At 36.8% G+C, this 26,378-nt stretch overlaps 1 protein-coding gene across 1 annotated transcript in view; it reads right to left on the bottom strand.

Annotated features, from left to right (window-relative positions):
• LOC137061997 (WD repeat-containing protein 70) overlaps positions 1 to 26,378 on the bottom strand; it is a 138,427-nt gene that overhangs the window by 19,936 nt on the left and 92,113 nt on the right. The window contains exons 11-15 of the mRNA XM_067432738.1: positions 20,801 to 20,900; positions 18,276 to 18,360; positions 13,872 to 14,010; positions 2,104 to 2,204; positions 347 to 426 (exon numbers count right to left, since the gene is read on the bottom strand). Of these exons, the coding sequence (XP_067288839.1) occupies positions 347 to 426; positions 2,104 to 2,204; positions 13,872 to 14,010; positions 18,276 to 18,360; positions 20,801 to 20,900 (505 nt within the window). The remainder of the gene's footprint in view (positions 1 to 346; positions 427 to 2,103; positions 2,205 to 13,871; positions 14,011 to 18,275; positions 18,361 to 20,800; positions 20,901 to 26,378) is intronic.

The raw sequence follows: 26,378 nt of genomic DNA, 5'->3' as shown, positions 1-26,378 counted from the left end.
TTACTAACAGCCATACAATAATAATAATACATTTTATATATATATAAGTATTGGGACGCTCCTCTAAATCGTGTATAAATCAAGCACTAGGCATGCAGACGTTTCTACAAGATTGTATGTGTGTGTATATCTGATTAATGACATACTGTACAAATATCGCTGAAAAGCTAAAACTTCCTTTTTCAACTGTTACCTTTTTGCCCATATTGCCAGTAGAGGACAGGAAGTGATGTGGAGATGAGTGTGTTAACTGCTGAGTCTCAGCTCTCACAGGTACAGTATATGACATGATATATATTGATTTATTTGTGCACATAAGTATATTATGATCTCGTCATATACTCACGGGTGATGATGTAGTCTTGTGTCAGCGTCTCGGCGTGTTTCTCCTTCCTCTTGCTCTTTACCACACACAACATGGCACCTCTGAAGGACAGACAACAGGACATTAGAAAAAACAGCGCTTCAAATTAAAGAACACACTTTAGAACAACTACACATCAAGATACAAACCGATTCATTCGTTTAATTCAGCAGAAATCTCACTGTTTTCAAAATCACTGCCGTATTGAAAAAAAAGGCATGGAAATACTACAAAATAAATATAATTATAGAATTATATAGAATTTTCAGAGTCTTGGAAAACCTGGATATATGAAGGAATTAAAAAGGTTTGATTTCTTGACCTGGAAATGTCATGGAAATTAATAAATATCTTAAAACATCATGGAAAGATCTATAATTTATATAAATATTCAAGTTATATCAAGCTCTAAAATACTGAAATTGCCATTTGTGAGTCAAAATAATTAATAAATAATGTAATTACAGAATGTAATTATTATTACAGAAATCATTTTAATATATTGCCACACTTAATTTTTGTAATAAAAAAAAATAAAAAAATAAATGAATAAATAAATTATATATATATATATATATATATATATATATATATATATATATATATATATATATATATATATATATATATATATATAATCAACATATAATCTAATTTTTTTTCTTCTTTTTTAAATTACATAAATTAAGTGTGGTAATACATTAAAAGGATTTCTATAATAATAATTACATTCTGTAATTACATTATTTATTAATTATATTGACTCACAAATATATATATATATATATAATATCAAGCTCTAAAATATATTAGGTAAAAATTGCTGGGTCTACTGGAAAATGTAATGATAGAATATATTTACTAATAAATACATTATTTTAATATATAACCTTTTTTTTTATTATTTATTTAAATATAAATATTCGAGTTATATCAAGCTATTAAGTCAGGCTGAAATTGCTATTTGTTAATAAAAAATATAAAAAACAATTATAAACTACTGGAAAATGTAATTATAGAATTAATTTATTATTACATAAAGTATTTTTATTATTTTAATATATAACCACCTATAATTTTTGCCAATACAAAAGTTTACATATAAATATAAATATTCTAGTTATTTTTTTAAATCCTAAACTACTGGAAATTGTAATAATAGAATTTATTTATCATTATATAAATTATTTTGGAAATATTAACATTCATATTCTAGTTATATCAAGCTCTAAATTATTAAATCAGGCTGAAATTGATTGATCATTTGAAAAACAATTATAAATTACTGGAAAATGTTATTATATAATTTATTATTATATAAATATCTTTTTTTAAATAAACAGTTTAAATAAAAATATTCTAGTTATGTCAAACTCTAAATTATTAAATCAGTCTGAAATTGCTATTTGTGAATAAAATGAACTACTGGAAATGTAATTATATCATTTATTTATACTGTACACTGTATATATTACATAAAAGGTTTGAAAACAAAAGCGTTCGTTTCTAATTTTGTCTTGGACAATTTGCCTTGTGTTTGAAAACAGGACGTGACTTTGTTCCAAGCGTGCAGACGATTGATTTTACCCACACTAATGGACTCATGAACGAGTCACTTCGTTGAGTTTCCTCGCTTTAATCAGATGGTTCAGCCCAGAATCATTACTGGACAAACACGGGGCGGAAAAACAGGGAAAAGTGTGAAGTGTGACGGAGACGGACTCCCAAACCAGCCGCACCTCTGACTCTTGACTGGGTCGTAGTAGACCTTCGCCAGACCGTTTCCCATTCCAACCATGATCTGATTCAGCTTGGGATGCCAAAGACAGCGGACGACGCTCTGAAATAACACCAGATGAGAGAACAGGAGTGAGAACTCATTATTTGTACAGGAAGTGAACATAAACCGAGGGCAGTGTGAGGGTGACGTCTGATAGCTCGCTGTCCAGCTCATCTCCAGCTGACTATATTTGGCGGTCGGGAAGAGGCCTGGATCTCAAAGACGTCCTCTGACAAATGGGCTGCTGCCAGGGGCATGTGTGAGGATTTGTGGGCATGTTTGTGTGTGCGTGTGTGTGTGTGTGTGCGTGGGAGTGACTCATGAATACCTGGAATCACATGCTTGGGAAACATCTTCATGCAGCACATTTCTATACAATAACGGTTCATTAGTGACCATTGAAGTTAAAAAAACACAAAAAATTATTTGTTTTCAACCCAATAGGACAGTTTTCAGTTAAAATAATCAAAAAACAGTGAAAGAATTGACAAAGTTAGCGATTCCTTATATTTTCTCAAACATCACACTTCACACACGCATGCACGCGCACCCACCCACGCACGCACGCACGCACACACGCACATATATATATTTTGTTTTTGTAAAACCCGTTTTAAAGAAAAAAAGGCAAGTGTGCAAGTGTGAAGTTTGATGTTTTTTTTCATGGTAGTTCTTATTTGTCAACTACCCATGAACAAAAAGAAATTTAAGAGAATTTTGAGAAACATTTCTCTAAATATCTTTGTTTCACAGAAGAAAATACCCATTTTTGGGTGTACTATCCCTTTTAAGGGATTTATTCTTTACCATTTAACCTCTTTAGAGTTTTTTTCCCCTGTAGTTGTAATGTTGGTCATTAATTATTTATTAAAAAATCATTATTTATTTATTTAAATTATATGTATTATTTATAATTAAATTATAAGAATATACAACCCCAAACAAATACATAAATATGGCAGATTAGCAAAAAATTAGAAATTATATTATCCATAAATTATATATAAATTATTATAAAAATATATGATTAAAATAAAATTATAATATATATTCCATAAGGAAATAATAATAATAAATATAGCTGCAAGCAGCAATAAACGTGGCCAAGCACATCAGAAGCAAACAAGGAAGCTCGCAGCAGACCAACTGCAAACATGAGTGAAGATATTTGGAGACGAGCTGTTTAGAGGCAATTTTATGCTTTGTTTTATTGTTTTGTTTAAATATAGCGCCAAAAAGTGGCGCAGTCTCACCACTTTTTGCCCCCCATACATAAGCGTGTCTAATTTGGGGAAAATATCTAATTTCGTTTAGGAGTTAAAGACATTTGTATTTATAAGATACTTGACTTTGCATTTTTTTGCCACTTAAAGGGTTACTTCAGCGATTAGCATATGGCTTTGTATCAGTAGAAACCCTGGAGTATATTCAAATGATTGTGCTTTCCCCCCTCATATCCCCCTGAGACAAGAGATTTATGCATTTTATTTCTGGAAAAATTCCTCCTATGATGCAAATTGACGATATTTGCATCATAGGAGGAATGTTTGGCCAAAGGCTAAAGACTACAGCCAGCAGAGGGAGCCATTTTCGCATGTCGTGATTACCTCAGCTCTCATCACGAGAGCTCATCAGCTCATTTATCTCACTCCTGCAGTCAGTGCTCAGTGCTGTGAGACTCGCGCCTCACTCATTATATTGAACACACACGTTCAGTTTTTAATTGCAGTGTCTTCTCCAACTCAGGCACAGTAATCCAGTAGCGGCGGCTTTGGGAATGGCCTCACAGGGCAGCGAAGCATTCTGGGAATTGTAGTCTTTCATCCCCATGAGACAAATACATTTTTTGTTTTTTCTCAGTCTAGAAGGCACAAAATTCAAAAATAATTTCACATTTCTACTACATTGATGACTCAGTTTAAATACAGATTCATCTTCCCAGCGCTGAAGTACCCCTTTAATATTACAATTTTGACATTTGGCTAATATTATATAGTCAACCCACTATGATTCTGATTTTCCTACAGTGGTTTCATCTCAATCTGAATAACGGCTTAAAGATATATGCAAAAGTTATTTAAGCACTAAATCACAATATTGCAATAACCATAAGGCGAAACCTAGCATGTCTGGTATCGTTGGACTCGACAAGGATTCAGCAATCCAAGGAGATGACTTGAATGAAAATAAGTCAACCACAAAACGTTTTTTAACCATGTAGACTGGTCTGAAACTTCTCAGGCTCTTTAAGGGCATCATGCCGATGACCCATACCTAGTTTCGTGACGATACACTAATGGGTTCATGAAATACAGAATTTCACTGCAAAATTCAAGATGGCCAATGTCCAAAATGACTGATATGGAAAATTTGGATAACATTTAACTCAGCATGCCATACTAAAACAAGCGAGACCACTTTTTGGGCACCCCGTTCATAAGCTAAAAGCAAAAATAGCTATTTTTTGAATCTCCAGACCAGTAGGTGGCGCTGAGCTGAAAAACAGTATGTAGCCTCAGGTCATGCTTGTGATGATTCTGTGCCAGCTCAGAATCATAGACTGTAAAAAAATATGGCCGTAGTGTCCGTGACGTCACCCATAGGATTCCGATAAGCCGTTCTGAAGCTTAAAGTAGGGGCGAGCTGGGAGTCGCCATCTTGTGAGCGAGTCATCGTGTGTCACTCCCGGATAACAGAAAATGGGCAAAAAGGCGGGATGTGCGCGGAGCTGAGGTGACGCAATGACTATAGACGGCAGATAAATGGCTACCCACTTGTAACCACGCCCTTAATTATACAGAACTTTAAGGCTTTATATAACGTAAACGAACGAGTTATATAAAAAATTCACCCCCTCACAGTTGTCATGAAGATCAAAATGAACCTTAAAGGCCAAAACCACAATCTGTATCAGACTGTAAACATGTTTTTTTCTGCTGTAAATTTGAGAATTTTAACATGGGGCTCACTGAGATTCTGCTCCTTCTGGAGCCTCTAGTGGCCAGATGAGGAATTACAGTTTACATTACTTCCATATTGGCTTCAAGAGAGATCGCGGGAGGTTGCCGCTTGGTCAGAATACGATTAAGCATTGCAGAGATACAGCCTTATGTCTATTTTTACAAGTGCTACGAGTTACTAAAAAACTCTCTGATGAATCGTCTTGAATTCCATAACTTACATTGCATTAAAATGAACAAGCATTTTGATTGGTAACAAGTCATACGTCATTTCATGACTGTTGCCATTTTCTGAAGAGGATCTGGTTAAATTTTCATGCAAATCGGATAAACAAGAAATCGTCTTGAGCCATGGAATCGGAGGAAAAGGGAATTGTGTTTCTAGCTCTTACAGTTCAAAATTATTAGCACAAATGTACATGAAACTTAAGACCGTTGGTGGCGCTAGAGGGATTGAGTTAGAGACTCTAAATTTGCTATGGTGACATATCAGACTGTCCTCTATCAGTGTGCCAAATTTACTAACTTTCCCACGAGTGGTTCTTTGGACTGCCATAGATTTAAGAGCGGAAGAAGAATAACAAGAATGGCAACAGTCTTCTATGTATAACATTATATAAAATAAATAATTAAATAAATAAATAGTTCAAATGTTATGCTCTCAAATCTCATTTGCATCTGAAAACTATAGAGGAAGAATGTCGACTTAAAGCTCCACTGTGTGATATTTTCCCCCATCTAGCGGTGTAAAGGTATATGACCATCCAGTGAATAATAGTTTCTGTTCCTATCAATTCTGATTTCGTTTTAACTCCTACGGTGGCCGATATAGTCCAAGATTAACATGGCAATCCTCCTCTTCACATTCGACACGGTGCCATCGAGTGTTAAAACGTGAAAGGCGAAGCTTGAATTTACGGGTATGTCCCTCTTTGGCTACTGTACTTTCAAGATGGAGGGGCAACATGGCGACCGGCATTCGAACCCCTCACCCGTATGTATTTTCAATGACATATTATAAACTTACGAGAATACTTTATTACTTGAAAGAAGTAAATATACATTAATGAGCACATCTTTTTTGAAAGAACTAAGTGTTTTTAGCTAAGAATAAACTAAAAAAGTTACACAGTGTAGCTTTAATGAAAGCGAAAACGACTTAATACTGCGTCTGTTCCTCACACAAAGCATCATATGAATTCTGTGAATATACTGAATATCAGATTTATTTATAAAGCACATCTAAAAACAACAGATGTTGGCCAAAGTGCGGTACAAAGTTAAAGCAAATAATATTAAAACTAGGACACACGCAATGCACAAAGTATCCCACTGCACCTACTTATGACTATACACAGTAATAAACAGATGAGTTTTAAGAAGGGATTTAAAATCATTATATGATGATGCAGATTTAATGTAAAGTGGCAGATTATTCCACAGCTGTGGAGCCACTGAAAAGGCACGAACTCTTGAAAACAGTCAACTGTAGACTATTGGTTGATCAGAGATGTCTGGATGTATGATGAAATGAAAGGAGATCAGAAATCTATTGAGGAGCCAAACCGTGGAGCAAACAAACAACAATGCTTTATACTGGATACGATACTTGACTGGAAGCCAGTGGAGAGAGACCAGCACTGGTGGAATATGTTCCCTTTTCTTTGTTCCAGTCAAAAGTCCAGCAGACGAGCTGGAGACGTGACAGTAAAGACTGTGAGACACCCAAGTATAATACATTACCAGATGAGATGAGAAGAAAACATGTATTACAGACTCCAGATCTTTGGATGATAAGAATGACTTCATTGTAGATATATTCTTGAATTGATAGAAGCAACTTCTGACCACAGCGTTCATTTCCAACACATACATTTCTAGCATGTGTATGAAGGTTACTAGATAAAGATCCTAATTTACTGTCAAACACCTCTGTGGAAGAAGAGGGCCCAAAACGAAGATGTCTGTCTTTGTGTTGTTTAAGTGAAGGAAAGTGGCTGACATCCAATGGCTGATGTCCCTCAAACAATCAAACACTGTAAACTAGAAACATGATTTGGATGTAAGGGAAAGTAACACTGAGTATAAATCTCTACAACAGTGGTGTGAAATATTATATTTCCTAAATATGGCATACAAAAAAGCTATGTAGTGAAAATAAAACTGGACCCAGCATTGAGCCCTGTGGAACCCCATACAAAACTGATACATGGAATGAAAAATAATGGCCATTCTCACAAGAAAAGGTCCTATCTTTAAATATGAAGTGAACCAATTTATAACACAACAACATGGTGTGTACGGAAGTCATACGGACTACTTCTATGGTCTTTGCATGGTGTTTTTGTCATTTTTGTATTAAAAATAAATGCATGAAAATAAATAAATAAAAGGTAAACCTACATTCAAATAAAAATTAAAGTAAAACAAAACAGGTTTGGAATAAAATTTGTAAATAATGAGGGACAGGACGGGACAGGGACAGGGACGGGGATGGGGACGGGACGGGACGGGACGGGACGGGACGGGACGGGACGGGACAGGATAGGATAGGATAGGATAGGATAGGATAGGATAGGATAGGATAGGACGGGGACGGGGACGGGGACGGGGACGGGGACGGGGACGGGACGGGACAGGATAGGATAGGATAGGACAGGACAGGACAGGACAGGACAGGACAGGACAGGGACCCAACACAATAGAGTGTGGGCACGGTATTGTGTGTGTGCAGGTTGCGGGAGCATAAAATGATTCACAGGACTCAAGCAAAACTGAAATATCTAAAAATATAAAACATCTTAAAACAATGAATTGTCATTCATCTAGTCAAAGTGAATGGAACGTTGATCATGGAGAGCCATTGCCCTGCAGAGTTTAGCTCCAACCCTGAATAAGCACTCACCTGCCTGTAACTTTAGTATTTCTGAAGACCGTGATTACTATGGACAGATGGATTTAATGGTAGATGGATTGATGGGAGGGATAGAATATGAGCTGGATGGATGGATGGATGGATGGATAGAAATGATCTCTTGACATGAGTTAACAGCACAGGAGGAGCATTATAAAACCCTCAAACTTTGTCCCAGACCGTGGGTCCTCTGTCTGAACAGATCCTGTGGTTCATTCCCTGTGCTGATCAGGACCTGCGGAGGCATTTGGGTGAAATCTGCTTAACCTCCAGCTGTTCAGCTCCAACCCCGCACCAACCGGCCTTCCTTTCTGCCTGCATTTAAGCCTGCCTGACCTAGAATACGGCTTTAGCCCTCCCCCGTCCCGTAGCAGGGGTCTCCGCGGCCCTTATTGACTTAACGGGATGTACGGGGTTAATCCGTCTTCGTGGGCATGTGGCCGAGTAATTGATTATTTAGAAAAGATCTGGAAGATTTGCCGCAGATCTATAACGTGCTTCCAAGCTGAGCCTTTTTTTGGCGGAGCATAAGCGTTATCCGCGGATATCGTGCACATCTGTAAATCTGCGGATCACAGTGTACAGTAGCTCATGCCGTCCACAGGTATGTTCATCAACATATCATGCCACACAGAGACTCTGGCTAAGGAAAGCAAACAATTAGGAAAAGCAGAACATGGGAATTCAGAGAGCGGCTAATATTGGCCCAAACATGCATCAACGGCTCCCACTGCTGTCCCGCTCGCCTCCAGAGTCCCTCATGTGCCAGTGAAACAAACACTCATAACGCAAAGTATTTACATGCAGCTCAAATGTTTCTGCTAGCACGAAGAGGAATGATAATAACGGCAATGTGAGTGAATCAGGTCTTTCTTCAGCACATTGACTGCGGTTATGGCAAAGACTGAAGCAGCATTTCAGCAACTTATTCAATCTTCAGTCTTTTCTAAACAAAACAAGCTGTTTACAGGACAGGATGAGCCAAAGTGGAACAAATATGGACGACATGTACTTAGAAGACATTAGGATGCTTTCATGTCACATAAAAATATAAACAATTACATATAGATATATAATGATACTAATGATTTTCTTTGCTTAATAAGGACAATAGTAGTACATTACGTATAATTAACAGCAAATAAATTAAATAATTTAATAATAATAGATATAATACATAATATACATAAAATTACTAAAATAATTTAAAAGGATTTTGCAATATTTCTATAATAATAAAAAGTGTACATAATATATTACATACATGAAATATAAAACATATAATACAATAATGAATTAATACTACTACTACTAATAGACTATTATATAATAATAAAATATATAATATGCATAAAATAATGAAAATAAAAATTCGAATTAATTTATTAGCAAAAAATTTATTTTAATAAACTACACACATAACATATATAATGTATATTACATTATAATTGAAATAAAATTATAACATTAAATTGCAATAATTAGCTCTTTCTCTCTCTCTCTCTCTCTCTCTCTCTATATATATATATATATATATATATATATAAATATAAATATACACACATACATACACATATACATACAACCACTACGAATGATGATAAAGTAATTTATAGCATATTACTTTGCAATAAAGAAATAATAATATAAAAATAAAAATGATAAATATAATTGAAAAATCTAATATATTAATTTGCAATAATTAAAATTATTATAAATTACAAGCATAAAATTCATATTAAATAAATGTTATGATAATAATGATAATGTGATGATTAAATATATACACAATAAATAATTAAAATAAAATTAATTTGCAATTATAATAATATACACATATTAAATAAAGACTACTACTAATATATTAAGATATAAAGTGCATGTAATAATAATAATAATGATGAATTATTGGTCAATCAGCACATTGACTGTGGTTATGGCAAAGACTGAAGCAGTATTTCAGCAACTTATTCAATCTTCAGTCTTTTCTAAACAAAACAAGCTGTTTACAGGACAGGATGAGCTCGTGGCAGGAGACACACCGATGCTTTCGTTACGCTGGAGTGAAAGGGGTTTTCCAACTCGGGAAAAGATGTGCCATGAAACAGAGATTGAAGTCAGAAATACACCTGCAGAGGCGTTAAACTCCTGAAATCTGCCCTAACATTAACATTAACATTAACCTGCGTCGAGCTCAAAGTTTATGGAGTCTTTCTGTGCCCGTCCAGAAGCCTGTAAAAACGGCCCCGCTCTGAGATACGGTACCACACTTAAATAAACACCACATCCCGTATCATGGCTCTGTTTTAGCTTTCGGGCATCGAGCCGCATTCCAAACGTCCCACGCACACGGACCAGAGGGCTTCCTGCAGGACGCAGATGTCTCACCTGGTTTTTGCACCTTGTGAAAAAGTCAGCGAAGCCGAGAACCACCCCTGGAGTATTTACTCTTTCCAGCCTGGAACGGCGTCCAGAGCGTGACCCCGCCGCGGGGTTACGTCCAGTGTTTACACTCGCATGATTGGTGGCTCTTCCTGTCACAGGACCACTTCATAAAGACAGCACTTAAATTCTTCAGTCGTCCTGCGCAGAGACGCGCTGGATAAACACCGTAAATAGCTCGCTCGTCAGGTCAGCTATAAATAACTCTAGCCCTCTGAACGGTCCAAAAGTATTTACACCCAACGAGAGCTGTCATCCACTGCTGCCAGTGTCATTCTACTGCAGCCGGACACCAATGATGGGGATTTTATAGAGTTTGGCACAATAAATAAGCGTTTGTTGTCCTCCTATGGAAAAGAGTAGCTTGCCCATACTGCCTAACGTCTCAGAGAAGAAAAAAATAGATTATTTAAATGACAAATAATAACATGTATATATATATATACACACACTGATCAGCCATAACATTTATGACCACTGATAACACTGATGATCTCTTCATCACGGCTCCTGTTAGTGGGTGGGATATATTAGGCAGCAAGTGAACATTTTGTCCTCAGAGTTGATGTGTGTGAAGCAGGAGAAATGGGCAAGCGTAAGGATTTGAGCAAGTTTGGCCAGATTGTGACGGCTAGGCAACTGGGTCAGACCATCTCCAAAACTGCAGCTCTTGTGGGCTGTTCCCGGTCTGCAGTGGTCAGTATCTATCAAAAGTGCTCCAAGGAAGGACCAGTGGAGAACTGGCCACAGGGTCATGGGCGGCCAAGGCTCATTGATGCACGTGGGGAGCGAAGGCTGGCCCGTGGGGTCCGATCAAACAGACGAGCTACTGGAGCTCAAACTGCTCCAGAAGTTAATGCTGGTTCTAATAGAAAGCTGTCAGAATACACAGAGCAGCTCAGTTTGTTGCGTATGGACCAGTCAGGGTGCCTGTCCTGACCCCTGACCCCGCCAAAAGCGCCAACAGTGGCACGTGAGCATCAGAACTGGACCACGGAGCAATGGAAGAAGGTGGCCTGGTCTGAGGAATCACGTGTTCTGTTACATCACGTGGATGGCCGGGTGTGTGTGTGTGTGTGGCTTATCTGGGGAACACATGGCCCCAGGATGCACTATGGGAAAAAGGCGAGCCGGCGGAGGCAGTGTGATGCTTTGGCCAATGTTCTGCTGGGAAACCTTGGGTCCTCCATCCATGTGGATGTTACTTTGACACGCTCCACCTACCTAAGCATTGCTGAGACCATGTTCAGCCTTTCATGGAAACGGTATTCTGGTGGCTGTGGCTCTTCCAGCAGGATAATGCTCCTGACACAAAGCACAAATGCTTCAGGAATGGTTTGAGGAGCACAACAACCAGTTTGAGGCGTCGACTCGGCCTCCAGATTCCCCAGATCTCAATCCAATCGAGCATCTGTGGGATGTGCTGAATTATGGAGGCCCCACCACGTAACTTACAGGACTTAAAAGATCTGCTGCTAACATCTTGGTGTAAGATCTCACAGTACACCATCAGACGTCTAGTGGACACAATTATAGGTCATAATGTTATACCCGGTCAGTATATATATTATAACATGAAATTATATTAATTTGACAATATTATTATTAAATAATAATAATGACAATAATAACTTATTATATATAAAATGTAAATGAAATAATAAATTATTTTTTATGTCACATGACATTATTGTTCTGTAAAGCCCAATGTAAGACATTTAGCAGTATCTGAGAGAACGAATGATGGATGCTTATTAAAACTAAAAAAACAAAATAAAAAAAACGATCACATATCAAAATGCACAACACGAATTCAAAACTTATTGTTCTTCTTTTAGTGTAGAGTAGCAGCAGCAGCATTAGAAGAAGAAGGGTTTGGAAAATGTCTGCAATGATTAAACACACTACATAAGATGAACGCCTCTGATTCTCTGAGCTGAGTACGTGAGACGTCAACATCTGCTTTATGCCATCCTGTCAGCTTTAAGACCTGAAGCAACCTGGGGTGGAGTCCATTAGCCTCACGGTGTTATGACTGCAGATGGAGCGACGCGGAGCACTGGGATGGAGAAACCCACTCAACGTCAGTCAGATGAGAGAGCCGTCTCGCCATCCGCTCTGACCTCACAAGAGCTTTCTCTCGCCTCAGATCGCCCACCACAGTGTGTCATTCCAGCAAATGGATGGAGGAAGACAACCTTCCCTTTGCTTCCAAAGGGACAGACAGGCGGAAAGTTTCTTTCCTGCCAGCACTTGCACTGGTTATCTGACGATGTATCAAGTAATTCAAGACCGCAGTCTTCCAGACCCGAGGCCTATTTCACAAAACTAGGATAAGGGATATCTTGGTGATCTAGTCATCTGAATGCAAAATTTAGTACACCGCTTTCGTGTAAACGTACCCTGAAGACACACTCACACCAAGAACGATAACGAAAGATAACTGTATATTAGAAGATAAATTGAGCCAGGATCACCAAGATATCCCGGCTTAATCCCTTATCCTAGATTTGTGCAACAGGCCCCTGGGGTTTTCAAACTTTATGATGACAAGGACCCCCAAATATGATGAGCCTTTATGAGGGACCCCCTTCCTAAAATCCAGCTATTCTTATTCTAAGGAAAAACTTTTAAACTGTTAGATAAATAGTAAGAGTAACATTTATAAATACAACATATTGTTTCCCAACTTAAATTAGCTATACTTCATATTGGATGTACAAACCTGAAGAACATTTTCAAATAAAAATTATTTGCATAAGCAAATTTCACAATAAATGTATGTAAGCAGTTTATGTTCTTGCCTTAGAATCCCAATTTTATATATTAAATTATGCTATCAATTTTTATTTTGAATTAGCTTTTACTTTTATTTTATTGATATTTTTCACATTTTTAGTAATTTTGTGATGTGCTTTTTTATTCGTTTTTTTGTATTTAGATTTTATTTATCTTATAAAATTATTTCACATACAATTTTTTATATTTATTAGTAACATTTAAATATGTGTGTGTGTGTGTGTGTTTTTCATCATTGCAGATTAATGTATTATACTTTTATTGTAATTTATTATTTTATATTTATTTCATATATATATATATATATATATATATATATATATATATATATATATATATATATATATATATATATAAAATAGAAAATGTAATATATATAATAAAGCCTGCAATAATAAAATGCTTATTTGTCATCTTCACCTATTTATATTAATGTATATATAAAATCTGTGTTATATTAGGTTAGTGTGAGTTTGACGTGTGTGAGTCAATCCTAACCCGCGCGGATCTCTTCACATCTGCACTTTGTCCAATCATATTTTGTGATCTGGAAACATTACAAGCACAGACTCAGCACTACATAACTCATAATAACGCATGAGAATATCCTACCGCATCGGCCACTTCGATCTCATAGGCCTTCTGAAGAGATTGCCGCTCAAAGAACAGCAGCTTCCCGTTGCCTTCGTCCTTCCTGACCGAGGTTCCCGTCAGCAGCAGCTTATCATCCGGGCTGAAGCAGCAGTCCGTCCTGATCCGAAAACACACAGCGTGACACTTCACACTCATAAGGCCTTATGATAATTCATAATCATCTGTTTTCAGCAATAACTGAGTTCTAACATTATGCTTACCCTTACCAGAACTATTCAAAATTACAAGGTCAATAAGGCGGAAATATAAATATTAGATAAAAAAACTTGTATGTTTGAGTGCTAAAATCACAAAAACTAAATTGCAAATGGACTATACAAAAATGACCCAAACTTTAACTGAAAATATAAACATTCAAATTCAAAACATGCATTAGTAATACAGTGGTAGATAAATAATACTATAATAATACTTTCTAATTCCATGACTTTTCCAGCCATTTCTGATGAACTTAAATGATTTTACAAAGACTGAACTCAAAAAGTAAATACTTTAAAACTGACCTAAAAATAACCCAAAAAACATATATAACGACCATAAAAACATATTCTCCAGGCCAAAAACAAATTGCTCTTCTGAAATTCCCTGAATTGTTCAGGAGGACTGTGGGAACTCAATTTACTTAGAGTTATAACTTAAACAATACTGCAGGAAAACATCATTTATACACAATTCATATCCAGCGCCGTATTATAATGCTAACATTATTATATGCATTATCCTTTTTTTTATATATATATTTTTAAATAAATATTTTACTTTCATAGGAATGCATATGGAAAGAGACAGAGAGAGAGAGAGAGAGATTGTGAGCATGTGTGTGAGTGTGTGTGTGTGTGTGTGTGTGTGTGTGTGTGTGTGTGTGTGTGTGTGTGTGTGTGTGTATATATGCATATAAAAATAACTAAATGAATTACGATTAATTATTATAAATGTAATATAATATTAAGAATATTAATATTTTACATTAAAATTATATAAAATTACATTATATATATATAAAGAATAATTTATTATTTTATTTGATATAAATATATTACACTCACCTAAAGGGTTATTAGGAACACACACTAATACCCTTTCGCCTTCAGAACGGCCTTAATTTTAATATTGGCCCATATTGATAGGAGAGCATCTTGCAGTTGATGGAGATTTGTGCATACTTTGTGACATGGTGCATTATCCTGCTGGAAGTAGCCATCACAGGATGGGGACATGGTGGTCATAAAGGGATGGACATGGTCAGAAACAATGCTCAGGTAGGCCGTGGCATTTAAACGATGCCCAATTGGCACTAAGGGGCCTAAAGTGTGCCAAGAAAACATCCCCCACACCATTACACCACCACCACCAGCCTGCACAGTGGTAACAAGGCATGATGGATCCATGTTCTCATTCTGTTTACGCCAAATTCTGACTCTACCATCTGAATGTCTCAACAGAAATCGAGACTCATCAGACCAGGCAACATTTCTCCAGTCTTCAACTGTCCAGTTTTGGTGAGCTTGTGTAAATTGTCGCCTCTTTTTCCTGTTTGTAGTGGAGATGAATGGTACCCGGTGGGGTCTTCTGCTAGTGTAGCCCATCCGCCTCAAGGTTTTGCGTGTTGTGGCTTCACAAATGCTTTGCTGCATACCTCGGTTGTAACGAGTGGTTATTTCAGTCAAAGTTGCTCTTCCATCAGCTTGAATCAGTCGGCCCATTCTCCTCTGACCTCGAGCATCAACAAGGCATTTGCGCCCACAGGACTGCTGCATACTGGATGCTCTTCCCTTTTCACACCATTCTTTGTAAACCCTAGAAATGGTTGTGTGTGAAAATCCCAGTAACTGAGCAGATTGTGAAATACTCAGACCGGCCCGTCTGGCACCAACAACCATGCCACGCTCAAAAATGCTTAAATCACCTTTCTTTCCCATTCTGACATTCAGTTTGGAGTTCAGGAGATTGTCTTGACCAGGACCACACCCCTAAATGCATTGAAGCAGCTGCCATGTGATTGGCTGATTAGATAATTGCATTAATGAGAAATTGAACAGGTGTTCCTTATAATCCTTTAGGTGAGTGTATATTCATTAAAAATAATTATTATATATATATACAGTCTTGTTCAAAATAATAACAGTACAATGTGACTAACCAGAATAATCAAGGTTTTTAGTATATTTTTTATTGCTACGTGGCAAACAAGTTACCAGTAGGTTCAGTAGATTGTCAGAAAACAAACAAGACCCAGCATTCATGATATGCACGCTCTTAAGGCTGTGCAATTGGGCAATTAGTTGAAAGGAGTGTGTTCAAAAAAATAGCAGTGTCTACCTTTGACTGTACAAACTCAAAACTATTTTATACAAACATTTTTTTTTCTGGGATTTAGCAATCCTGTGAATCACTAAACTAATATTTAGTTGTATGACCACAGTTTTTTAAAACTGCTTGACATCTGTGTGGCATGGAGTCAACCAACTTGTGGCACCTCTCAGCTGTTATTCCACTCCATGATTCTTTAACAACATTCCACAATTCATTCACATTTCTTGGTTTTGCTTCAGAAACAGCATTTTTGATATCACCCCACAAGTTCTCAATTGGATTAAGGTCTGGAGATTGGGCTGGCCACTCCATAACATTAATTTTGTTGGTTTGGAACCAAGACTTTGCCCGTTTACTAGTGTGTTTTGGGTCATTGTCTTGTTGAAACAACCATTTCAAGGGCATGTCCTCTTCAGCATAGGGCAACATGACCTCTTCAAGTATTTTAACATATGCAAACTGATCCATGATCCCTGGTATGCGATAAATAGGCCCAACACCATAGTAGGAGAAACATGCCCATATCATGATGCTTGCACCTCCATGCTTCACTGTCTTCACTGTGTACTGTGGCTTGAATTCAGAGTTTGGGGGTCGTCTCACAAACTGCCTGTGGCCCTTGGACCCAAAAAGAACAATTTTACTCTCATCAGTCCACAAAATGTTCCTCCATTTCTCTTTAGGCCAGTTGATGTGTTCTTTGGCAAATTGTAACCTCTTCTGCACATGCCTTTTTTTTAACAGAGGGACTTTGCGGGGAATTCTTGAAAATAGATTAGCTTCACACAGACGTCTTCTAACTGTCACAGTACTTACAGGTAACTCCAGACTGTCTTTGATCATCCTGGAGGTGATCATTGGCTGAGCCTTTGCCATTCTGGTTATTCTTCTATCCATTTTGATGGTTGTCTTCCGTTTTCTTCCACGTCTCTCTGGTTTTGCTCTCCATTTTAAGGCATTGGAGATCATTTTAGCATAACAGCCTATTATTTTGTGCACCTCTTTATAGGTTTTCCCCTCTCTAATCAACTTTTTAATCAAAGTACGCTGTTCTTCTGAACAATGTCTTGAACGACCCATTTTCCTCAGCTTTCAAATGCATGTTCAACAAGTGTTGGCTTCATCCTTAAATCGGGGCCACCTGATTCACACCTGTTTCTTCACAAAATTGATGACCTCAGTGATTGAATGCCACACTGCTATTTTTTTGAACACACCCCTTTCAACTAATTCAACTAATTGCCCAATTGCACAGCCTTAAGAGCGTGCATATCATGAATGCTGGGTCTCATTTGTTTTCTGAGAATCTACTGAACCTACTGGTAACTTGTTTGCCACGTAGCAATACAAAAATATACTAAAAACCTTGATTATTCTGGTTAGTCACATTGTACTGCTATTATTTTGAACAATACTGTATATATATATATATATATATATATATATATATATTCTTTATATATATATATAAATATTCTTTATATATATATATATATATATATATATATATATATATATATATATATATATATATATAAATAAAGAAATAATATTTTTTAATATATTTTATATATATATATATATATATATATATATATATATATATATATATATATATATAAAGAAATAATTAAATAAATTATGATTTATTATTATTAATGTAATATAATTTTAATATTTTATATATATATATATATATATATATATATATATATATATATATATATATATATATAATATTAATAATTAATGAATTATTAATATATTAAATCAATAATAATTAAGAATAATTTATCTATCTATCTATCTATCTATCTATCTATCTATCTATCTATCTATCTATCTATCTATCTATCTATCTATCTATCTATCTATCTATCTATCTATCTATCTATCTATAAATTAAATTATTAATTATTTTCTCAATGTTACGAACTAGAGATAAGTCAGATCAGTAGAGATCAGGGCACACAATCTGTAAACAATTAATAATTAATTTTCATAACATGGGTGTAAAAATTGCATCTGTTTAAGGAAGTTTCCATTTACATGGGAAAGTAGGAGGTCAATCCAGAAACCACAGCAAGAGGCTTCCTGAAGCTCCGAATGTCCCACGTCTTCAGCGTGTCGTCTCCTGAAAACACACACAGACAAAACGTGGGTCAGAAAAGCACACATCAGATGACCCGTGATGTCAGGCGGTGCTTTCCTTCTGCTCTCGGCTCAATCCGCGCGATTGTCCCGTGGCGTGAGTCAGAGAACCGGAGGCGACTCAATCATACGTGACTCTGACGGGATCTCCACACGCGTGTGCTGACTAACGCTTTTCAAAGTTTGACTCCCTACACACACGGGTCATTTCCACGCCACGGTCAGAGGTCACGGAAAGCACAAGCCCTCCATTATCTGGATACAGTCACGCTTTGTGTTTGCATCAAGCTTATTCTCACATATTCAATATGTTTTAGCATTTAAAACCCACATATTCAGCTATCATGACAGAATAGGGTTGGCGGCATGAATACAATCTTATTTCCTGGTATGAATAATTTAGATAAATTATGAATAATGAATAATATCATACTAGGAGTATATCTGACCATGTTGGCCAAAATGCCTTTGCAGTGATATAACGTTAACGAACATCTGACGCCTCTCAATAACAAAAACACATCATTAATTCTGTTGACGAATAATTTGTCATAATTTTTTATTAGCTTTTTCACTGACGAAAATGAGACAATAAAAATGTTTTGGATGACAAACTATGAGGAAAATCTACTGTCATTTTCATTAACGAATAAAAACGAGAGGAGAATGTTAGTGAATGTGTAACGGATCTAACGGCGGGAAAACACGGATCTGTAGAGCTTCTCCAGACTCAATCCATCAACACACATTTATGACAGGTGATATTAATGAGCTAATGCTGAGGAATAATCACAGTGTTACTTTACCATGTTTATATAGTCATATGTGTTAAGACGGTTGCATCAATGCATATTTGATCCGCTCATCTGAACTGCAATAATAAAGCATTTCAAAATAAGAGCCCTGGTGTATTTGAGCTTGTTTATAATTAAAAATCACACATTATATAAATCACTTATGATTAAAAGAAACCCATTTAACTCATAGTCAGGAGGAAAGACTAAGAACAGGATTTGACACACATTATTCAATGAAGTATCAGGGTTATAATAGTTCACTAAAACCATTAAAACATATTCATTACTCGAAATTACATAAATGTAAACTGAAATAAAAAGAATAAACAAACTTATCTGAAGCTTTAGCTTAACCTGATATACTAACTAAAACAGAAATACAAGATTATAAAAACTATAGATATGTTTAAAAAAACAAACGTAAAAAGTGAATTGAGCGTGTATTTTTGCAATTGAATAGGTCAAAAATACAATTATGTCAAAATGTTCTCATGTATTCAGTAACAGTCGGTTATGTGATACTTAAATGCTCAATTAATGCATTACAGTTGAACTAAACTTATTAGATTTTAGTTAAACTAAAACTAAAAACAATAAAAAAAATTAAACTAAATCAAAATTTGCTATCAAAACTAACATCATAAATGAGAAAACAGCGGTTCAGAAAGCATCTGATCATAGTGATATGGATATGTTTACACCAGCTCTGGGATTCATGTTAACATATGAGGTTATTAAAATTACTCTGTTATGATAATGTGCTTTTAAATACTTGAGACTATAGACTATATACAGCTCTGAAAATATTAAGAGACCACTTAACATTGAGAAATCAATGTTAAGTGGTCTCTTAATTTTTTCCAGAGCTGTAGATCTGACTATGTGAGAATAAAGTTTGATTGATTCCCTTTTTTTTGCATGACACATTAAAATTACAGTACAGAATCTTTCGGCATTATCCTGAACATTGTATAAGCATTAACGTAAGAGAGGATCTCGGGAGTGCACATAAACGTCACACACTTTTGATTTTACAGGCATAGACAACCGAGGAAGTCTGGGAAAGTCTCGTTCATTAAGTTTCATTACAATCTGTACAAACACTGGCAATTAAAAAAATGATTAATGCATGAAAATTCTTACATATAAGAATATATATATATTTAAATACTGTATTTTATAAACAACTAAATAAATGTATAAAAATAACTACACACACACACACACACACACACACACACACACACACACACACACACACACACACACACACACACACACACACACACACACACACACACACACATATATACACTGTATAAATATCCTTAAATGTTTCATTAAAAAAATATATTATTAAAAATACATTAAACAAATAAACAAATAAACTTAAAGAAAGTTTTATTCTAAACAATTAAATAAATTATAATTAATGTAAAAATATGTTTTTATTAAATGTGATTCTGTATTTACACACATAAACTGTACGTTTAAAATAATTGTGTGTGTGTGTGTGTGTGTGTGTGTGTGTGTGTGTGTATTTTTTATATGTTTATATAAATATAAAAACACTGTACATATGCTAAAGAAAGTTTGTCCTGGTCTTAAAGCGGCCGGTGGTCTAACCTCCTCGTGATGCTAGAGTTACTCCGTCGTAGGAGAAGGCGAGGCAGGACGTGTCCGTTCCGGGAGCGTGGGCCTGACGGCAGTGGAACTTCGTGTGGACCTGGAACAAAAAGCACAGAAGCACATTAGAGGAACGGAGGAGGACCTTTCAACACGTCTGGATGAGACCTGCGGTCCATTAACACAGCCTCTCTCGACACATAGACCTTTCATACCCGAACGTCTGCGAGACATAAGGTTTTCATCTGGGAAATGAGCGAAAAACAACATCACTTGACTCTAAACCGCTTCATTCTTGGACCATACAGCGTTCTGCCCTGCATTTGATATGCTGCCATCCTTCATCCCCTTTCTCATATTAAACATCAACACAAGGACTGAGAACAAATATATAAACCAAAAACAGCCAATGTGAGAGACTTCTAGTGCTCCTGTCTCACGAGTCTTCACCCTGAACAAGAGATCTGAATGATTTATTCAGGGATCTAATGGAGGGTGAACAGACACCTCACAGGTGCTCAATGAAGGGCCACAACACTCATAGATCTCAAATGCATTGTTTTTTGTGAGGTTTACCACTTTATTAGCAGGTAACATAAAAATAATTTATTTAATAAAAATTAAATAAATAAAAAATTAAGTTAAATGAAAAATATGTAAATGGAATAAAATTTAAAATTTAATACATTTCACACATGATCTCAATGGGGAAAATTGCACAAAACCTTGAATAAAATTGAATAAACCGGAAACTGAGGGTACCGCAGATATGATGTCATCGACAGGCCACGCCCTCACATGTCCCGGTTCATTGGTTAAAATAGCAGTTGTCTCCCGATTCACAAATAGTTGGAAACATTTGGGATATTGTAAGTACGCAACTGAACAAAATATATAACACTGGCCTAGTGGTTTTTGGATATTTTACTGAAATCTTTTTACATAGTGCACCTTTAAGTATTTTACTCATAGTAAATGTAGGCTTAAAGAAGCACTAGACACAACACCCTCTTAAACTTCTACAAACTCTCAAGTCTCGGTTAAGCTCAAGTGCACAAAAAGGACACAAGTTAACCAACATCCTTCAAAAAGGGTTCGTCAATATAGCGGATAAATAAAGTGATGTTAAATAAAATAGTGAAAGCATTCTTGCACTGGATGAGCTGGTTTCATCAGCAGCTGCAGTCAAGAAATCATCTCATAAATCAAACACCAGCGATTCATCAACTCCCTGCTAATGCACTCGCGTTCATGGAAAGTAACCCTGTTGACATGTTTCTGTGAGTAAAGGCGAAACGCACAAGCTATAGTACCTTCAATACCCTTAGATGGCGATATCGCCCCTTTATAGCAGAAACTGTTGCCATGCAAAATGTAATGTGTTGAGCATTACTCAACACAACTGTATTGGAGTAAAAAGTACATTTAGTGTAGAGAGTAAACGTTCCTAATATCTTTGATACTCAATACAACTACAAAGTAGCCAAAAAGATTGTACAGCCGAATTAAATTCTGTTGCATTATTTTCCTGTTAACACTGTGAATCTACTTTGAAACAATCTCCATAGTAAGAAGCACTTTACAAATAAAGGTGACTTGACGTGCATCAGCAATGCTTCTATCGCTCGATTCTGCTGCTTCTTCTCCTGTGTTTTAATAGAAATTTAATAGAAATAAGACTTTGCTTTCGCTTTTTTATTCAACATAATATTGTAAATAATAAAGCACATGAACATGGCATGGACAAAAACGATGGGACCCCTAACCTAGTATTTTGTTGCACAACCTTTAGTGGCAATCACTGCAATCAAAGGTTTTCTGTAACTCTTAATGAGACTTGTGCATCTGTTAACAGGTGGGTTGGCCCACTCTTCCTGAGCACACTGCTCCAGCTGTCTCAGGTTTGATGGGTGCCTTCTCTAGACTGCAAGTTTCAGCTCTTTCCATATATTTTCGAAATAATGAAACAGATCAGGACTCAAAGGAGGCCACTTCAGAATTGAGAATGAGATGTCGTCGTCAGGACACCACGCCCTGCCCCCTTCCGCCATTTTGGGAGGATGGTCCGCCAGGTATTGGATTCGGACAGAGACTGGAGAAGAGATATTCTGATGATTATACCATGCAGGGCCGTACCCACCATTGAGGTCCCCAAGGTCCGGACCTCGGTAATTCTCCGAGGTGTACATAATAGAAGTTGCAAAATAATAGCCTATTAAGGCGGCGTGTACAAACAGGTGCTCTCGCCTCGCCCGGCGTATGTTTTCAATTGTTTACAATGGATGCACCGCATTTTTCAATAGCGCCAACAGCTGGCAGGTTTTGTCCATTTTTACGAGTTGAGCGTCCACAGTTCAACTTTGGGTGAACATCAATAACCAATCACAGTGGAGGAGAGGCGGGACAAATGCCACAACAACCAACCGGCACTTCGAACAACGACTGATGTTTGACATCACAACACCGCGAGAGCGTTTAATAATCAGGGATTCAAACTAATAACATTTTCTTGACCTGGTTTTCTTGGAAGCCTTCAGTAAATTTACATTTACAACTTTGCATTAGCCTACAATATTCCTGATTGCTACACATAATGTGATTCTTGTCTGTGAAATCCAGGCTAAACTCTCATAATCTAATATTGAGATTAGGAGCATCAAATTTTGATTTCACTCATTGGTTATATTTTCACATTGATTTCTATCTTTGACATGATCTTACTCATTCAACATCAAATATACCAAGGTTATATGTTCAAATAATGTTCTTTACATAATGTAAATCACAAAAATTTACTTTAGCTAGGTTTTCAAAGAACGAAGTCACACATATGTTGTTTTTGGCTCAATTTAACAACAAAACAGATTTTCTGATTTTCTAATTTGGAGTCTAAATTTTTTGCAACATTTATAATAATAATAATAATTCATTACATTTATATAGCGCTTTTCTAGACACCCAAAGCGCTTTACATACAGAAGGGGGGAATCTCCTCAACCACCACCAATGTGCAGCATCCACCTGGATGATGCGACGGCAGCCATATTGCGCCAGAACGCTCACCACACACCAGCCGATTGGTGGAGAGGAGACAGAGTGATTAGGCCAATCAGGATATGGGGATTATTAGGAGGCCATGATGGATAGAGGCCAATGGGCAAATTTGGCCAGGATGCCGGGGTTACACCCCTACTCTTTATCGAAGGACATCCTGGGATTTTTAACGACCACAGAGAGTCAGGACCTCGGTTTAACGTCTCATCCGAAGGACGGCACTCATTGACAGTATAGTGTCCCCATCACTATACTGGGGCATTAGGACCCACACAGACCACAGGGTGAGCGCCCCCTGCTGGCCTCACTAACACCTCTACCAGCAGCTGGTTTTCCCAGTTGGTCTCCCATCCAGGTACTGACCAGGCTCAGCCCTGCTTAGCTTCAGTGGGAAACCAGTCTTGGGCTACAGGGTGATATGGCTGCTGGCATTTAACTAGATTCCCATTTATAAAAATCTGTTGTCTTCTTAAAATAATTTATACTGCACACTGACATGGTTTTAAAGCTACAGTTAGCTGATTCTTTGATTTTCTTATGTCTTAAAATGCAGATGTAAAGGAGGGAAATGTTTTTTTTTTTTTCAAACCCTCCAAAATTCATATTTGGACCTCTGTATTTAGAAAATCCTGGGTACGGCCCTGATACCATGTACATCATTTTCCAAACTCAACGGAACATGAAGTTTTAATCCACCCCAGCCGATCCGAGAAAGCAGCTGCTGGTAAACATACGCCATTATTTCACTACAGGGTGGCAGTCATCGTCTTACTAGTGCCGCGATGCTGGAGTGTGTTGACATCTGATGAACACTATCCTTTATTAATTTGTATTAAACATTTTGAAAACTATTCTGTCATTTTTCATTGTCAATTTTGTTCTATGTAATTTACATGTTAATGCCAAAATGATTAATATTCAAAGTAACATAGGCCTATAGCTAGTTGACTGTCATTTTCCTCTAACATTACATGTACGTACTGAGCATTTAGTCTAAGGCTGGAGTAAAAGCACCAGCGCACACAAGCGTTCCTTTTTATTAGTTAAATACATTTAGAAATGTAAACTTGTCATCAGGTATAAAATATGGTCAGTATGAGAAAAACACTCATACATGAGAGGGCGAGCACTAGACTGTTGCAGGATGGTGGGGAGATATATTTATTTATTATTCAGAATGCACAAAAAATATATAGAAACATTTCAGGAACGTGCAAGGTAGTAACTTAAAGCGTCTAACGTTAGGTCTCTGTTCCATTTGCTGCAGGCAGCTCGTATGGATTGACGTTTTTGATATCATCCAGCTCCTGTAAACACCTCTGCCTGGTGCTGGTAGCAATTTCTCTCTGTAGTTAACCTCCATTTCTTTTTATTTTCCATTTTAAAATTTCTCCGTTAAACGACGTGATACTTTCTCGAGCCGTCTTTCCTGCTCCGATCTCTGTATCGCTCTTACAGTGTTGCCCCTGGCAACCGATAGCGTCGGATCCCAAAATGGTGGACGGGCCCAAACACCGCCCAATTTGTCACGTGACAGCAAGCTACCATGACGTATGTCCTCATTCTCAATAGTCCAATGTTTTGTTCTTATCCATTCTTGGGTGATTTTAGCTGTGTTGTGGGTCATTGTCTTGTTGGAGGACCCATGACCTGTGACTGAGAGCTTTCTGACGCTGGTTAGTATGTTTCGCTCCAGAATGCCTTTGAGATTTCATTATGAACAGCACCGACTCAAGGCACCCTGTGCCAGGCGGAGCGAAGCAGCCCCAGAACATAACCATGTTTCACTGTAGGTATGGTGGTGTTCTTTTCTTTAAAAGCTTGATTTTTTCGTCTGTGAACATTGAGCTGATGTGACTTGCCAAACAGCTCCAGTTTTGTCTCATCAGTCCAAAGGACATTCTCCCAGAAGGATTGTGGCTTGTCAATATGCATTTTAGCAATTCCAGTCTGGCTTTTTTATGTTTATCTTTTAAAAGTAGAGTCCTCCTGGGTCTTCTTCCATGGAGCCCATTTTTGCTCAAAAAGCGACGGATGGTGCAATCAGAAACTGACGTACATTCACCTTGGACTTCAGCTTGTATCTCTTTGGAATTTATCCTGGGTTCTTTTTCTATAATTCGCACTATCCTTCTGTTCAATCTGGGGCCAATTCAGCTCTTTTCATAGCTTATTTGCTTTATTCTATGACATACCAAAGGCATGATACATAATAAAATAGATTTTAATTTAATCGATTTTCAGGGAGGAATGAAGCATTATTTCAATGAGCTGTAAGGGTACCAACAAATTTGAGCACATCTGTATATTTTAGCGTATTAAAAGGTCCTTTCACACCTGATACGACTTTGACACGCAAATAAATTGCGCGATGGCTTTATTTTTTGATCGGCTGTTTGTGTAATGAGTGCTTCCACACCGAACGCGAATGTGCTACGGCGAAATCGTTGATGTCAATAGCCATTCACTCAACATTAAAGGGTTAGTTCACCCAAAAGTGAAAATTCTGTCATAGATTCCTCAC

This window comes from Pseudorasbora parva, chromosome 23 (assembly GCF_024679245.1).
Source record: "Pseudorasbora parva isolate DD20220531a chromosome 23, ASM2467924v1, whole genome shotgun sequence".
Taxonomy (NCBI): Eukaryota; Metazoa; Chordata; class Actinopteri; order Cypriniformes; family Gobionidae; genus Pseudorasbora; species Pseudorasbora parva.
This window is presented reverse-complemented; position numbering and strand designations above follow the sequence as displayed.